The 16,822-nt window shown below is 43.1% G+C and overlaps 1 protein-coding gene across 1 annotated transcript in view; it reads left to right on the forward strand.

The window, feature by feature from the left end:
- The first annotated feature begins 2,735 nt into the window (after positions 1 to 2,735).
- The window catches only part of LCB1 (long-chain base1), a 109,956-nt gene continuing 95,869 nt past the window's right edge, over positions 2,736 to 16,822 (forward strand). The window contains exons 1-2 of the mRNA XM_086490469.1: positions 2,736 to 2,886; positions 3,083 to 3,152. Coding sequence (XP_086346595.1) covers positions 2,765 to 2,886; positions 3,083 to 3,152 — 192 coding nt within the window. The 5' untranslated portion in view covers positions 2,736 to 2,764. The remainder of the gene's footprint in view (positions 2,887 to 3,082; positions 3,153 to 16,822) is intronic.

Genomic DNA, 16,822 nt, shown 5'->3' on the forward strand with positions numbered 1-16,822 from the left:
CCACCAACGGCTCACAAATATCTAATCAAGTTAAGACTATCTCAAAATTGTGGTTGTGGTGGTTTGGCCCCGCGTCCACTAGACCACCATTCGTATGCCTGCCCACGGTCACTGCCTAGGCAAAAGTCAGTCTATTGTGGACTCAACCCAATTGCAACTAACTGTCAGTCCAGTGCCTTTGACACTGTAGCCATGCTACACCACTTCAAGACGTATTCCTGAGTGGTCAAGTTGCCCAAGAGGTGGTAAAGGCAACCGGGTGGACACCCTTGCATGCCAAATTTGTAAGATTGTTTGGTTTTTTAGGGTAGAGGAGCCAACTTAGAAACACTTGATTGTAAAATTGTAAATTAGGGGAGGATTTTGCCTCGTTTGTAGAGTTAAATTTTCATCAAATTTATAATGTAAAGACAAATAAACAATAACAATATTATCTTTATGAGAAAACTCACTTTTTGAGGTGGCATTAGACACAATCAAAGCCGAATAATGGTATTTTCTTTTTCCAGCAAATCACGAGAACTAGTCTTGCTTGGTAGGCCTTACTATAGAAGTTAAATGTGTCAATCGCTTGAACTTGTAGTGATGTTGCAGGTTGTCAATAAGCAAGAAAAGGCACTTCCAAAAATGCAGCAAGTGGTAGGAGAAAACTTGTGTATAAGCTTGTGTTATTTGTGAGTCTAAGTAATTTTTAACGATGAGCATATGGACTCGTGGATGATCTAAGAGAGCAAGGAAGCAAAATTTGCCCTTATGCTTCTCGTGTAAATAGGATACTATGTATAAGTTATTTGTTACGTTTTTTCTAAACAAAAAAGATAATTCAAAGAAAACATAGAAGATTTTGTGAAATATATTTGTAAAATCAAAACCTCATTCTTTTGGAAAGCACGCATGTAAACTGTCCATCAAGATAAATTATCACTTGGAGTTTGTTTGAGAAAAATTGCGCCTTTGATGAGCTATGAAAGAAAACGAAAAACAAAAAAACTTTTCATACTAAGTAAATTCTTTAAAGATATCAAAACAGTAGATGGTGCACAATCTACATGAGTGCCATATAGAAGTATACTGAAGAATTGGCATAGTGTCTTTCCAAATTTTAATAAGAAACAAAAGTTGTGCCCTCACCCAGAATCGATTTCCTACAACATATATATGGTATTCAAGAGCAAAATAACGAGTCTAAATTTCTCTTTGATAATTTGATATTCAAGCTCATGTGACAACCATGTGAATTTCTCCTCGTGTAATTTTATATTCTAGTCCTTGTCACAGTTGTGTTAGACATATCTTGAAATCACCATGGTCCTAGAGACTACATTTTGGATAGAAAGCTCGTTGAGAACTTTGTCTTTGCTCCTTTATTGATAATTTTGACTGCTTGCGAAATGTGGGTTCCTTACCCAATGCATCCTTTTTGTGTTCACCTTATGTCCTTGTGCCGACTCTAGCATTCGCTTCTGCTATCATGTCTACTACCATCACCACTGTTTGTCGTTCCTCTTCTTTCAATTTAGCCTCATGCTCGAGCTCCTTTTGTAGACCTAGCTTGTTGGGTCGAGGAAGGCATGCAACTACTTTGGTTGATATACATACCAAATATCGTCTCTTGGATTGCAGGGTCTGTCCCAATGTTAGCAAAGGCTCATGGTGACATACACGCTAGTGATGAACATCAAAGTGTAAAGATTTGAAACTTGCCGATGGTGCCTAAGCACCCACCATCCGATTGTGACATCAACTCCATGTCCCATCTCTCACATACGATACCGCTCATTACGGCCCCATGAGACTAAAGAACACGACGGGGCCCTCAATGAAGACCCCGTCATGGGATCGATGACGGGCAGGTGCATGTACAAGTCTCGAGAGGATGTCCGTCCAATAAAAAGGCACCGATCAACGCCCCCCCTTGGATTTGAACCCACAACCTGGGCTGTGGAAGCACAATGAGTTGGGCACGTGCGTTTTGTTGTCCACAAAGCCCAAACAAAACCCTATAAAGTAATCCTTTGCATGGGATAAACAAGGACAAAAAAGGTGAATTCAGACACGTCTTTTTGGCTTTCTGAAAGAAACCCTTAGTGTTGTGCTAAGTTAGGGAGACTTTCATTGTTTTGAGTGCGTGATGGTGACTTACCTTTCATTTCACATCATGACATGTCTTTACTTTTCTTGCATTCTATTGTTTTAGAATGCTAAAGTGAAGCTTCACTTTGCATAATTTCACATATATGTTTTTTTTTTGCATTATATAGTTTTAGAATGTTAAAGTGAAGCTGCACCTTGCATAATTCTAATAAATTCTACACACACATATATATTAATTAGTTCTTTTCATTTCACAACTTCACATGGCTTTACATTTCTTGTATTCTATAGCTTAATTTCAGTCAGTGTTAACGTTCGAGAAAGTCTCTTTTATTAAGTGGCTGCTAGTCGAGTTTCCTCCTCGCAAAGAAGAAAACCGAAAATAGTAGCAAAAATTTTGAGATTTGCAAAATTTTTGGACGACTTTCTCACATATTTCATCGATTTTTTTTTCGTTTACCATGGTTTGTAGCTAGCTAGTCTCGATTTTCAATCAGCTTAGTTTGGCTCAAGACTAAGCTGAGGCAATCTTTTCCTAAACATTGATACGAATTTAATTCAACCTAATAATTTTATCAGTTTCTTATTGTTTTTGAAAGCCGTTGTGACCCTTTCTTTCACTTGTTAAATTCGACGATCGAGTATCTTGTGTGTCGAGTTCCTAGACCCCATGTTCTTTAGTCTTAAGGTTTCCAACTTTCCCGTCCAATTTTCTTTGTACAAGCGAAGAGGAAACGTACTGCCTCTGCACTCAGCGCCTTTTCCTGGTTCAGGAGCTTCCACCTACGCCAGGTATCGTTTACTGAACCATGTCTCGTGATCTCAGCGTCCCGTAAAGCTTTCAATCCATCACCACCCCAAAAAGCAAGCAAGCTGAGGCTCTTAGTACTGCAATTAAGGGCAACGGCATAGATCATGCCAAGTGGCTGCTTCTAGCACATTAGGCTTACCAAGTTAAAAAGAAACTTAAGCAGAGCGGGTGCTGCAGAGCGATCCAGAGCGGGAAAGAGGACGTGCTGTTGTTCACCCAGAGGGAGAGAGCAGGCGAGAGAATGAAGGTAAGCTTGTTTTTGAGTTTGCGAGTTTTTTTTTTGGAGTGAGGTAACATGAGATAGAGAGGGAGCATGTCCGGGGAGAGAGAGAGAGAGAGAGAGAGAGAGAGAGAGAGAGAGAGAGAGAGAGAGAGAGCACTCGTTTACACACACACTTTCCCTCTCATGGCTAGATTGAGAGGTGAGTGGGGTTGGGGTAAAAACAGTTTTAGGCTTTTTGCTTTGGGTTCTTTCTATCTAGTGCTATGGAGCCATCTTTCATAATATCGGAGGATATTCAACTAAAGATTGGTGACCATATTGAGGGTCGTTCTCTCCGAGGCATTGTCGGTTATCTGATGGGATGCTCCTACGCTTGGGTCAACATCCTGGAGTGGCTCAAGTGCAATCTAGCAGCTTTGGACGAACGCATGGTAGAGGACGTCATCCTATGCGATAGAGGCACTTTTATTGTTGTTTTTTTATCACAAGAGTTTGTCTCTCACTTTTGGAGATAGATTGATTTTTTTGCATCCGTGGTATGAGAATTTCTATTAGTTGCTTTCGAGAGCAAATGAAGTATCTTGTCAAAATTGCTTTTCGAGAGCGAAATTTTGATTGCCAGACATGCTAAGGCAGAAGGGTTCTATTTTTGGCATACCATTCACGTGTCCAGTACAAACCAAGATATCTATGCCATCTATAAAGTGGCGAGCTATCTTCATGCGATACTTATGATCACTGTTCCATTGTGCAAGTTTCGTACCAATTTTGTATCCACAAAATTGTGTGAGCTTCCATTATCAAGGAGTATGGCCACATCTTGACCGTTGATCTTTTTAGGAAAACGGAGAAGATCGTGCTTATCAAACACTTTGGTGCTGAATGTACAATTAGTACATGACCTGTGCGCTAAATGATGCATTTCAACTTGAATGAAATCAGAGCTACCTAAGATCACGTGGATATGACCCGAAGGGCGTCCGTGCGGTTTCTTGGCTTCTTTGAAGGCTAACTTTTAATGTGGTGGCTTGTCTGGCCACAACCAAAACAAACACCCTACTTTATTACATGTGTAATGATAGCATTCTTGGTTTTCTGTAACGGGAGGGCAGCACGTGCCAATTTAAAAGAGCAGACTGGAATAGACTTCTAGCACTTCAAAACAACAGAACTGAAAGAGAGAATCCATGCGACATGGAGTGGAGAGTTTCATTCCCAGAAGGCAATGACCCCAAACCCCTTTCAATATTTCTTTATATTGCTTCCACAATGTACAAGCTCTGGAACTTTGCTTTGCTTCTCCACGAGAGAGAGAGAGAGAGAGAGAGAGAGAGAGAGAGAGAGAGAGAGAGAGAGAGAGAGAGCCCACATAGCATATTTAAAGGCACTTGGCGTATCCAAAAGCATCTCATATGCAAAACGTTACTTCTAAAAGCATCTAGTCCAAAAGCAAGCACCTTGCTTTATTTTTAGGGTTTACGTCCCTCGGCAAGAGGTGTGTAAGTTGGTTGGGGTAGGATTAAAAATTCTAATTGCTTTTGTCTTTTAGGTTCCTCAGCCATCTTTAGTAAGTTGGTCTTTTCTTCTACTGCTTCTTCTTCCACTAGGGTCTAGGCCCCTCGGCCGGTATCTGTAGGTTGAGGATCAGGGAGTCCTAACCCCCTTGTCTTCACTGGTTGACACATGAGTAATTTGTGACATCCCTCCCTCTTCAAAGAAGCCTAAGCATCTGTGATTATATCTACAAAACAACTCAAGTTAGAACAAAATATTCGAGGGTCATTTAGTTTCCTCATTTTATATCGGAGCTCTTGATATTCTGGTGTAGCAAAATTAGCCATCACACTGAGATTGTGGTGATGTTTAAAGGGGTGTCTTGATGCACTAAAGTTACATACCCATGCAATCTCACCCAATTAGGAATATTCAATGGTTGACACATCACAATGCAACACGGATGCTTACAGATGCATGTTACAGGATATAAAAACAAACAGTGACAATGAACACTCCTCCCAGGGGATAAACAGTTTTAGCCATGAAGATGTTCAATGACTACCTCATCACTCCCCCCGCAAATAACCTGAAAAGGTTCGGACCGTGAGATATAGAGGATTGCTATAACCAAAAGCTCCCCAGGCCGCGACGTGCGTCGCTTTGAGGCTCCAAGTACAAGTAAACACTCCCCAGACCACCATCCGCGTCATACAAAGGTTTCCAGCTTACAACTAAACGCTCCTTGAACCACTGGTCCACGTCGTTCAGAGGTTCTACAACTAACATGAACACTTCTCCTAGGAAAGCCTAAGTAGAAGATATTCAGACATTAACAAGCACCAATTTTCTCTTCAATACTCCTCTCGGGAAAGCCCGAGCCATGAGTGACTACCGATTGGAATCTGTTACAAATTGCTGATGAGTCGAGCCACTGAAGAATGGAGCCGACTTGCAGATCTCGACGGAGGGGCATAAACCCTAAGTGAAGATGCAAAAGCAACAAAAGAAGTTTTATCAACTTGCAAAGTCTTGCCGAGTGGACTATTTTTAAAGAGACGTTCCTGCCAACTTATGGGACCCCGTCCGATGGGTTCCAAGTAACCCAAAGACATTAAAATAAAGCGGTTGATGACGTGGGAGCAATACGAACGCTTCGCTAATTGCGCTGGCATGCTGACGTGGCAGCGTGTACGGATTCCCACGATTTGCGTTGCTTACGTGGTAGTTGTACTGATTTTCGTAAATCACGTTGACAGCTTTTGGGCATCTGCTTTTGGACTAGATGCTTTTGAGTTTGAAGGCTTTTCATGTAAACTGTTTTTCATAGGCCAAGGGCCTTTAAAATAAGTGCAAAGGGCTTAGTCTCTAGCACGCTTCAATGAGAAGGTGCAGAGCGCGAGTACCGGCATTTTACTGAGTTCAAGTAATATAAAGAAATACCGAAAGGGGCGCCAAGGTTTGGGGCCAATACTCTCTGGGGTGGAATTTCGCCACTCTATGTCGCGTGTGCTCCCTCTCTTTCAGTTCAGTTGTTATTGAGGTGCTAAAATTCTGTTTAGTTTGTTCTTTTCTATTGGCACGTGGTGCCCGTCTTGTGACAATGGTATTAGAGCATTAAAGCATACCGGTCCTACAAAAGAACAGACAGAGCAAACTAGAGAGTATTGGAATTTTATTTGAAGAATCTTTGGGTCCCAATCCCTACAAAAGAATAGACTGAACAAACTTTTAGCACTTCAATAACAACTGAACTGAAAGAGAGGGAGCACACGCGACACGGAGTGGCGGAATTCCAACCCAGAGAGTATTGGCCCCAAACCTTGGCGCCCCTTTCAGTATTTCTTTATATTACTTAAACTGCGGGTACTCGCGCTCTGGACCTTCTCATTGAAGCGTGCTAGAGGCTGAGCCCTCTGCACTTATTTTAAAGGCCCTTGGCCTATGAAAGACAGTTTACGTGAAAAGCCTTCAAACTCAAAAGCATCTAGTCCAAAAGCAGATGCCCAAAAGCTATCAGTGTGATTTACGTAAATCCGTACAACTGCCACGTCAGCAACGCAGATCGCGGAAATACGTACAGGTTGCCACATCAGCATGCTAGCGCAATTAGCGGAGCGTTCGTACTGTTGCCACGTCATCAACTGCTTTATTTTAATGTCTTTGGGTTACTTGGGCCCCATCAGACGGGGTCCCATAAGTTGGCGGGAACTTCTCTTTAAAAGTAGTCCACTCTGCAAGACTTTGCAAGTTGGTAAAACTTCTTCTGTTGCTTTTGCTTCTTCACTTAGGGTTTAGGCCCCTCGGCCGGGATTTGCAAGTTTGCTCTGTTCTACAGTGGCTTGACACGTCAGCAATTTGTGACAAAATCACTTTCGGATGATCAAGAAAGATACATTGGATACTTATTGTCAAAGACCTTGGGATACCTTCTCACCGGCCTCTTCTTTTAAAAAGATCACTTTTAAGGAACATATTGAGCGATTTTGCCGTGGTCTATTGAAAGAGTTACGAGATTACTTCTTACTGCAGAAGTCGGAGTCCATACAACAATTGATGGGACATGCTAAGCAACCTTCGGGTATGCTATGCATTCGAGTACTCTTACGTATCCTATTGATCAACCTTTGACAACTAGGACCATACAGAATTCGAATAATGGTAATAGAAGAAAAGGGAAGTTTCAAAAAAAAAAGATACACGTCGTCGACTAATAGAGGAACAAAATTCCGAGTACTTAAAAGTGCTTTTTGAATGCGGGGGACAAGGACATATTTCAGCACGATGCCCCAAAAAGGCACCCAAAGGACAATCAGAAGATAGGCCAAAGAGTTCTAGAGCAGCCAAAGAATGCGGAAGGAAAGGAAAGTCGAAAGTAGGACTAATACTAGATTGTGTGGGGATTGACTCAAATCAGATGGATGAAAGCATTACTTTGCGTGCATGGGGCAAAGTGCGAGACCCCCTTATATTCTTTGACGAAGGAGCCAAGGTCAACTTTATTTCACCCAAATTGGCTGCTCGACTTGGAATTACGCCCGAGGAACTAGGACCACATGTGTTCTAGTGGCACCCAAATGGGATGTTGCCATTATACCTGTCATTGGCAAACTGCATTTGCATTGTCAAGGGTGTTTAGGGCACGAAGACTTTTACATCATGCCTTTGGAGGGTGTGACGTTCTCCTAGGAATCCCCAAAAAGGCACGTAGAGGACAATCAGAAGATAGGCCATAGAGTTCTAGAGCAGCCAAAGAATGCGGAAGGAAAGGAAAGTCGAAAGTAGGACTAATACTAGATTGTGTGGGGATTGACTCGGATCAGATGGATGAAAGCATTGAACTTTGCCGTGCATGGGGCAAAGTGCGAGACCATGAAGCCCTCGTATTCTTTGACGAAGGAAACAAGGCCAACTTTATTTCACCCGAATTGGCCGAGGAACTAGGACCACAGGCGTAGGCTGTTCTAGTGGCACTGGGACGGGATGTTACCATTACACCTGTCATTGGCAAACTGCGTTTGCATTGTCAAGGGTGTTTAGGGCACGAAGACTTTTACATCATGCCTTTGGAAGGGTGTGACGTTCTCCTAGGAATCCCTTGGTTCCACAAGAACAGTGCCGTGGTTGATTATAGGGCCAGGAAAGCGACTTTGAAGAATCAGAAGGACCAAGAGATTGTCCCACTTGTATCGGCTTCGACCGTTTCCAAATTAATGAAATCAAGTCTTTTTGTTTGCTCGATCTTCTTGAAAGAACTAAATGATGAACAAAGGTCAAATATGTCTGATTCAGAAAAGGAACGATAAGAATTTCTACATGCACAGACTGATTGTTTCTCTAAAGGCCTACTAGACGAGTTACCTTCTTTTCGTCTTAAGGATCACACGATTGATTTGATTCTCGGTAGTACATCACCCAACCTACCACCTTAGTTAGCCGAGCCCAAAATGAAGAAATAATGAACTAGGTAAAAGAACTTCTTGAAAAGGGTCTCATCCAACCTAACACTTCACCTTTCTATTCACCGATGTTGCTAGTACTAAAGAAAGATGGATCTTGGAGAATGCGCATTGACTATAGAGCTCTCAATAAAATCACCATCAAGAATAGATTCCCTATCCCAAGGGTCGATGATATTCTTGACAGATTTCAAGGGTCCTCTTGTTTTAGCAGAATTGATATGAAGAGTAGGGCAATTTGGGAGAACATTGGCACGCGGTTGCAATTCTCATCTTCGTTCCACCCACCGGGCAATCTAAGATAGCCAATTGAGTGGTTTTGGATTTATTGATGTCTTACATTTCGGATCAGAAGACTCAATGGGAAAAGTACTTGCCCTTGGTGGAATTTGCCTACAACACGGTTCATTCATCGACGTGGAAGGCGCCATTTGAAGTAATCGAGGGGGTGCTAAGAAGGTTCCTCCATTGCTAAGCACCAAAGATAAGATTTTTGAAGCGGATCAGTATACGAGAGATTTGGACACCGCTTTGGTCAAGGTTCATGAGGCTCTTGAGAAGTCTCAATCACGGGATAAGAAGGCAGTTGATAAACATTGACAATTGAAGGAAGAGGATTGGGTGCTCATACGATTTGAGAAGGCACGCCTAAGAAAAAGAAAGGGAAAGGTGCGGCTTTTTCCAAAGCTAAGTATGCGATATTATGGCCCTTCCAGATTCAAGAGAAGATAAATGATGTATCCTTTAGACTGAAGTTGCCAGATACTTGGAAGATTCACAATGCTTTTCATGTGAGTCTCTTCAAATCTTTCAAGGGTGAGGTGCCAATAAACAAGGAGCAACCTGAAGTAGAAGAGAGCGAGGAGATACTCGTTCCTGAACAGATACTGGCTCACAAGGAAAGAAAAGTGATACTACGGTTCATTGTGAAATTCATGAACTATCTGGCAGTGGATGCGAAGTGGATGGATGAAGAGGACCTAGCAGATACTCCTCAAATACTGGTACTTTACCTTGAGGCTTGCGGTCTAGCTTCGACTATTCTGAGAGATCATGCAGATCAGCAGGGTTAAATTTGGTGCAGACGGGATTGCACAAGAGGGTAGCTACTCTGCTCCTTTGTCACAGATTACCTAGATGGAATAAAGTCTGTGATTTCTCTTTTGGAATTTAGGGATACCGATAGGCTGGTAGTATTTTGCTGTATGACTTTATGAAAGAAGTACTTCAACATGGGAATTCCCGAAATAATTTTGATTGCATGTTTGAAAGTCGAAATGATTGCAGCATTTCGGTCTTGGGATTCTATATAAGATGGAGATGATATCAATAATAATTAGTTAATCCGACATCAGTGAGATCCGGTGTGGATCTAGATGCAATTGCTAAACACGTTGCCGAGAGATCATGGTCCGGGATTTCGATCGACTTTATGTGATTTGATTTGAATGTGATGTGGATGTTCACTGACTGTCGTCTTTGTGCAAGTGCTGGATTTGTGTTGTCTAGTGCATCGGTACCTAGAGTCAGTGTCTACTGAACTATTTTGTGGCTTGTGTCTAATTTCGCAGGTTAATCGAGGGCGATTACAATTCTTTCAACGGGGGGTACGTCAGAAAGAGATGACGTGGCACGACCACACGGACAAGCATATAAAATGATGTTATAAGTTGTTCCAACTCATGGTTTCTTTCCGACGGGGCCGAAGGGACAGAAGACAATTAAAATATGCAAGAAAAGACAATTGCGTAGAAAGTGTTGACTAGGCAGGGAGTACGAACGTCCGCAAAACGCGCTGACTGCTCACGAGGCATAGTGTACGGATTTCCGCGATTTGCGTTGTCAGCTTTTAGCTTGTGGACTAGATGCTTTTGAGAATTGAAGCTTTTTATGCATTACTTTTTGAAGGCCTAGAGCCTATAAATTTGTGTCAAGGGCAACTCTTCTCTTAGTTTTGTCGGAGAGAACTGAGTAGAGAGGATCCTCGGACTTTGTACTTTGCTCAAGCATTAATATAAAAATAAATACCGAAAGGGACGCGAGACCTAGGGGCCAATATCTTTGGGCACGTAACTATGCCGGGCCGTGTCGTCTCTATTAAAGTGTGATAAAGTTTTGTGAAGTGATTTTGAGTGATCTTGCTTGCGTCGTGTAAGATTCCAGACTTAGGGTGTCCAAGTCTGTTACACTCTTGAAAAAATTGTGTAGAATCTGGAAGCGCCATCTTGCTCTGTCCGTCCTTGATGGACCGATATGCTTTCAGAAAAGCACACGCCTGAAGCTCCGATACCACCGTAACGGGAGGGCACAACGTACCAACTGAAAAGAGCATGCTGGAATAGACTTCTAGCACTCAAAACAACTGAATTGAAAGAGAGAGAATCCAGGCGGGACACGAAGTGGAGTTCTTCTATTCCTAGAAGGCATTGGCCCTAGACCTTGGCGTCCCTTCCGATATTTCTTTATATTGCTTCCTCAAAGTACAAGCTCTAGGAACTCTCCTTTGCTTCTCCATGCGGAAGAATGGCAGGCTGTACGGATTTCTGCAATTTACGCTAGCTGCTTTGGGAAATTTCCAGCGCTAGCTTTTGGGGACCAGAGCTTTTGGGTGAAAGTGCTTTTGAACTGATTGCTCTTGGGGCTCTGTTTTTGGGCATCCCATGTACTGTTTATAAGAGCCCTTGGGGCCTCACTCTGTTGAGCATCTAGACGTAGAGTTTGAGAGCAGAGGTTTGTCGGGAGTTGTACTTTGCAATGATTAATGATAAAGAAATACCGAAAGGGGTGCCAGACTTTGGGGCCAATACCTCTGGGCATGGAACTATGTCGGGCCGTGTCGACTCTCTCTCTCTCTCTTGAAGTTCAGTGATTTTGAAGTTTTTGTTCGCGTGTTGCTATTGATTTCTCGCTTGGAGTATCCAAGCCTGTTACAATGGTCTTAGAGCTTAGAAAGATTCTTCTTCTATGGAGGACCCGATCCTTTTTGCAGCACATGCTGTTTTTTTTAAGAGAATCTTCGTGGCTCGACCCCGCACTTATTAGCCACTCTCACCCTTACTTCATCGCGCATCGGGCGCCCCTCTTCATCTCTCTGTCCTCCAGGGCATAAGCCATAAAGAACCCCAGATTACACATGGGTGTTTGCGGAGAATCTGATAGAGATAACACCTCTCAGTGGGCAAGCAAAGAAAAGTTGAAATCTTGCGCAGGAGTTGAAGAAAAGAATGAAGATTTGGACAAATTCTTGGCGGAAAAGTTTGTTAGAGCGGAGTACAAACGTCAAGTGTAGGTCGATACATGTGTGAAAAGATTGATCAAGTACTCCAAAGATCCGAGATTTTTGAAATACTTGAAGAGTTACCTGATTGATGAGATTTACTTGAGATGGCGAATTGAAAGAACGAAAAAAAAAGCGGCACTTGTACTTGCAGAAATAGCTATAGAACTCTTGAAAAGAAGATGAACGGGAGGACTACCAGAAGATAATCCAGAGAGTTACAGAGCAGCAATCGAGCGCAAAAGAAAAGGAAAGAGGAAAGCATGATTGGTATGAGATTTTGTGGGGATTGCCAACCCTGACCAATTAAACGAAAGTACTGAACTTTGCAAGGCATGGGGCAAAGTGTCAGACTAGGAAGCCCTTATCTTCTTTGATGGAGAAGCCAAGGCCAACTTCATTTCAACCGAATTGGCGGCTTGACTTGGAACTACACCCGAGGAAATAGGACCACCGGCCCTCCATCGGCCGAGGCTGTTCTAGAGGCAGTTGGACGGGATGTTGCCACTACACCTGTCATTGGTAAACTACGTTTGCATTGTCAAGGGTATCAAGGCACGAGAACTTTTACATCATGCCTTTGGAAGGGTGTGACGTCCTTCGAGGAATCCCTTGGCTCCCCAAGAACAGTGCCATGGTCGATTATAGGGCAAGGAAGGACATCTTGAAGAATGAGAAGGGCAAAGAGATTGTACTTGACGTAAAACTGAAAGGCGAGTTGTCTCATTCACGTCCTGAAGATCACACGATTGATTTGATTCCCGGTGGTACATCACCAAACGGGTCACCTTGCAGAGTTAGCCGAGCCCAAAATGAAGAAATAATGTTCGAGAATAGATTCCCTATTCCGAGAATCGACGATAAACTCGACAGACTTAAGGGTTCTACTTGCTTTAGCTAAATTGATTCGAAGGGTGGTTATTATCAATCCAAATTGCTCCTGGAGACGCCTACAAGACAGCTTCCAGGACGACTTTTGAGTTTATGCCTTTTTGCCATACGAATGCTCCGGCTACATTCAACCGCATGATGGATAGGATTTTTAGAGACTACCGATCGTTTGTGGGCACTTTCTTTTGACGACATTATTGTCTTCTCCAAGAATGAAGCAGAACACAAACACCACTTGTGGATTTTCCAGGCATTGCGGAAGCATAAATTGGTCATAAACTGCCTTTCATAGGCCAAGGGCCTTTAAAATAAGTGCAGAGGGCTCAGTCTTTGGCACGCAATCCCCTTTGGATGAGTGTCAATTGTACATTGCAGCTAAGAAGTATGAATTTTTTCTCACTGAAGTTACTTATTTGGTTATATCATTTCTGCAGAAGGTGTAAAGCTTGATCCTGCAAAAGTAGAACAAGTTCGTAATTGGGATTTGCCCAAAATTGCATATGATGTGCGTTCTTTTCTTGGTTTATGTCAAGCATATAGTTCGCACATAGAGAATTTTGCACGCATTGCCACACCCATGTAAGGTGCAGTGGAATGAATGTTTGAACTTTGCTCAAGATGAGTGCTCCGAACTGTGCTCAAGGTTCTTTTTGTTCTTATGGAAGGGAGAGCCTTCCGTTCTTAATGAGAGAGTGCAATGATCGCAAACAAGTGAATGGACACTATGCGTGCAAGTGTATGAGACTGAGAGATAGAGGGAGAAGAGAAATACGACACTAGAGACGTAAAACCCTCTTCCAAAGGCCCCACTCTCGTCGGCGAGAGCGGTCCACTATTGATTGCACAAACTGGTACAAAGTGGATGCATGTGACTGATGCAAATCTAGGCTAGATCGATGACGATGACGGGGATGGCGAGACCGATCTAAGGGCTGAAATCTGATGCTTTTGCACTGTTGTCCAAAAACGCTACTGGCTGAAATCTGAGGCTGAGTTGCTGTTGTCCCAAAAACGCTGATGGCTGAAATTGTCTGGCACCAAAAACACTGATATGGGCTGGTCTTTGCGGCTGAAATCTGTTGGTCTTTAGGGGTTCAAAGCTGAAAACCTGCTGGTGCTTATGTGCTGAAAAACGCCATGGGAATGGGGGCGATCTGTGGTTCTGGAGAACGCTAGAGATGAGATGGTCTGGCGATGGTTCTGTGATGCAAAACGCTAGTGCTGAGGTCTTCTTGGCGATGAGTATTTGCTGAGGAAAACGCTAGGGGAAGTCTTCTTTGCTTGGAGGAGAAAACACCACCAAGGGGGTTCTTGCTGAGAAGTTGCCTGTTGAGCTTGTGCTCCTGCTGCCTCTTCTACCAATTAGTGCTAGCCTAGGTTTGCTTATATACAAACTTACTCAATTTGCCCTACCTACTTTCCAACAAAAGTCACTTAAAAATAACAAGTGAAAAATGTCAAAAATAGGCTAAATTCATTGGAAATTTCTCCCTGATGGATTCTGATGGGAATGCTTATGATCATGCTGTGTGCAACTAGAGGATATGCATCTACACTAAGTATCTGGGCATGCATGGTCTGCGAACAGACTCACAAAAGTGCCAGAACACTTCTAATCTAGACTGACTGGACTGACTGAACCCTTGTCGTGCTGTAGCTTGTCCACGGACACATAGGGTTGGATGTGTCACGTGACATCCCCTCCTTTTCAAAGTGAGGTACCGGTACCGAACTGTATGTCGTCGAGGGAGATCGCCAATAGCATTTGGAATCTGGAAGGGACTCTTCGCCGGCCTACTCTGATGTGTGGGTCGTGCGGTACTTGAACTTCATAAAGGTTTGCAACGCTTGCTTCTTTGGGCCGCGCCGAAAGCGACACAAAGTCTTCTGAGGCTCTTTCGATGCTTCAACTTCATCGAGAGTCATACTTCTTTCTTCTTCAAGAATCTCCATGGCTGAAAATTCCTGAAACCATTTCAAACACAGAACCATGAACATACCTATTCCATGTAAAGTGAGTGGAAAAAATCTTGTCTTCCTCAAAGACTGTGTCACAAACGGGAGCGCATAACAATATAAAATATACTCGGATAAATAGAATTTATCACTTCATACTGAAGCCAAAGGATATAGAGAGAAATAGATAGAGAGAGAGAGTGAGAGAAGATCGACACAGTACTGAGGACCAGAAGATGGACTTGTCCCCCCCCCTTAAAGAGAATCCTTTATTAGGGAGAATCTTTTTACAAGCACAAGAACCTGAGAAAACCCCTCCTTTCTAAATCTTTGACTCAATGGTCGTTCCTTCCCGTAAGGGAAATCCGAGAGACGAGCTCTCAATCCTTTTTCCGTCTGTACTCGGAGTCGAGACTCCGCAGACAATTTTCGAATTCCGTTCTCGGAACTCCCAAGCGTAGGCCGAAGCCTTCTTGCTTCTCCTTCGCAATGAAGTACCTGCAAGCACACACACAAACACGCGACAACAATTCGTATGGCGAATCCACAATAGGTACCTGTCGCTCTTGCGCGGGAAAAGCGACTTCCATGCTTCGTAGTCTCGCGATCTCTTGCGTTATCTGGCGGCAGAGTCTTCTCTTGCTGACATTGGTAATTCCTCTTTCAGTGAGGGCATGCGGTGCTTTTATAGCTCCTTGGCCATGGCACGAATAGCTGCTCGCGTAGAGATCGCGACCGTTTTTTTTTTTTTTTTGCTGCGCTGCGCTACCCGAATAGGGAGAGAGAATTCACTGGCTGGTTTTGTTGCTTTATTTCCTAAGTGGCTGCCCACTTATTAAGTGGGCGGCCGGCATATTTTAAAATTGATCTGAACCTGCCCAAAAACTCAATAAAACCTTATAAGTTTAAAACAATGCTTTTCACAACACTTCCCAGGCGTCCTTGGATGCAACCACATGCACAAACGCAATGCAAACATAGATTCCTCGCGGGAAAGCATCTGCTCTTCCCGGAAAACTAGTTAAAATATTCCGCTTTTTAAGAAAAGCTTCTCAGAACCCATCTTTATTCTTGTGCTTGCGTCTTTACGCGTATTCCTCTTTTTCCAGTTTGGATTTCCTCTCGACTATGGATATCCCCTTTCCGATGCACCCTTCACCCACCTTGTGACGCATCAGGAATACCCATCACCTAGTCCTTTCCTACCGAACTTACGGTACAATCCCCTTCACGATGCTCTATGTCACCCATCCTAGGACGCATCAGAGATGTCCGTTCCTGGATGGTCAGATACTTCTGCCTGGTGCTCCCTGTCACCCATCCGATGTGTGTATCAGAAGTACCCGTTCCTGGTGGCCTTACAGATATTCCCGTTCACAGTGCTCCCGTCATTACTTTGAATGACGCACTAGCAATACTCTGTACTCGGATGTCTCCAGTGAGAAAAACCCTCTCACTTAAAATTCCAATAATTCATTTAGAATTATTTTTTCTTGGTGTTCCAAGCGAGAAAACCCTCTCACTTAAATTCCAATAATTCATTTAGAATTATTTTTCTGTCCAATTTAGCAACACTATGCATGCAATGTAGATGAACAAAGAGACGGAGTGCTAACCCGTTCACCACACACACGCAAACAATGAGATCGAATCTTGTCGTGTTGATCTAAATCAATCAACTGTGGCAATTCACAACGGAAATGCCCATGCTTGGTGCTCATAGTTTCACGTGCTCTTTCTACCACTGTTTCGTGCCAAGGAAGAGACATGAAATGTGACTTCCTTACATATATTCCTTTCAGATTTTCATGAAAAATCTGCATACATTTGTGCTCATTCATGAGTGAAACGTGCTCAACGTACAATATGTCATGCCTAGGAAAAGGGATCACATAAAGATAGACTAAAATACAGGAAACGATCACAAATGAAACACTCGAACAATGCATGCTGACGAATCATTCGAACACATAATACTTCCTGTAAGGTGTCTTTGGACCTAGGCTCGAGAGCCAAGATTGGTTCTTCCTGAGGGGGTTCTTTGGACCTAGGCTCGAGAGCCAAGATCGGTTCTTCGTGACGGATCGCATCTGCAATGAGTTAGCTTCACTAGAGAA

The sequence above is a fragment of the Adiantum capillus-veneris genome, chromosome 19 (genome assembly GCF_014529385.1).
Source record: "Adiantum capillus-veneris isolate H3 chromosome 19, ASM1452938v2, whole genome shotgun sequence".
NCBI classification, from domain to species: Eukaryota; Viridiplantae; Streptophyta; class Polypodiopsida; order Polypodiales; family Pteridaceae; genus Adiantum; species Adiantum capillus-veneris.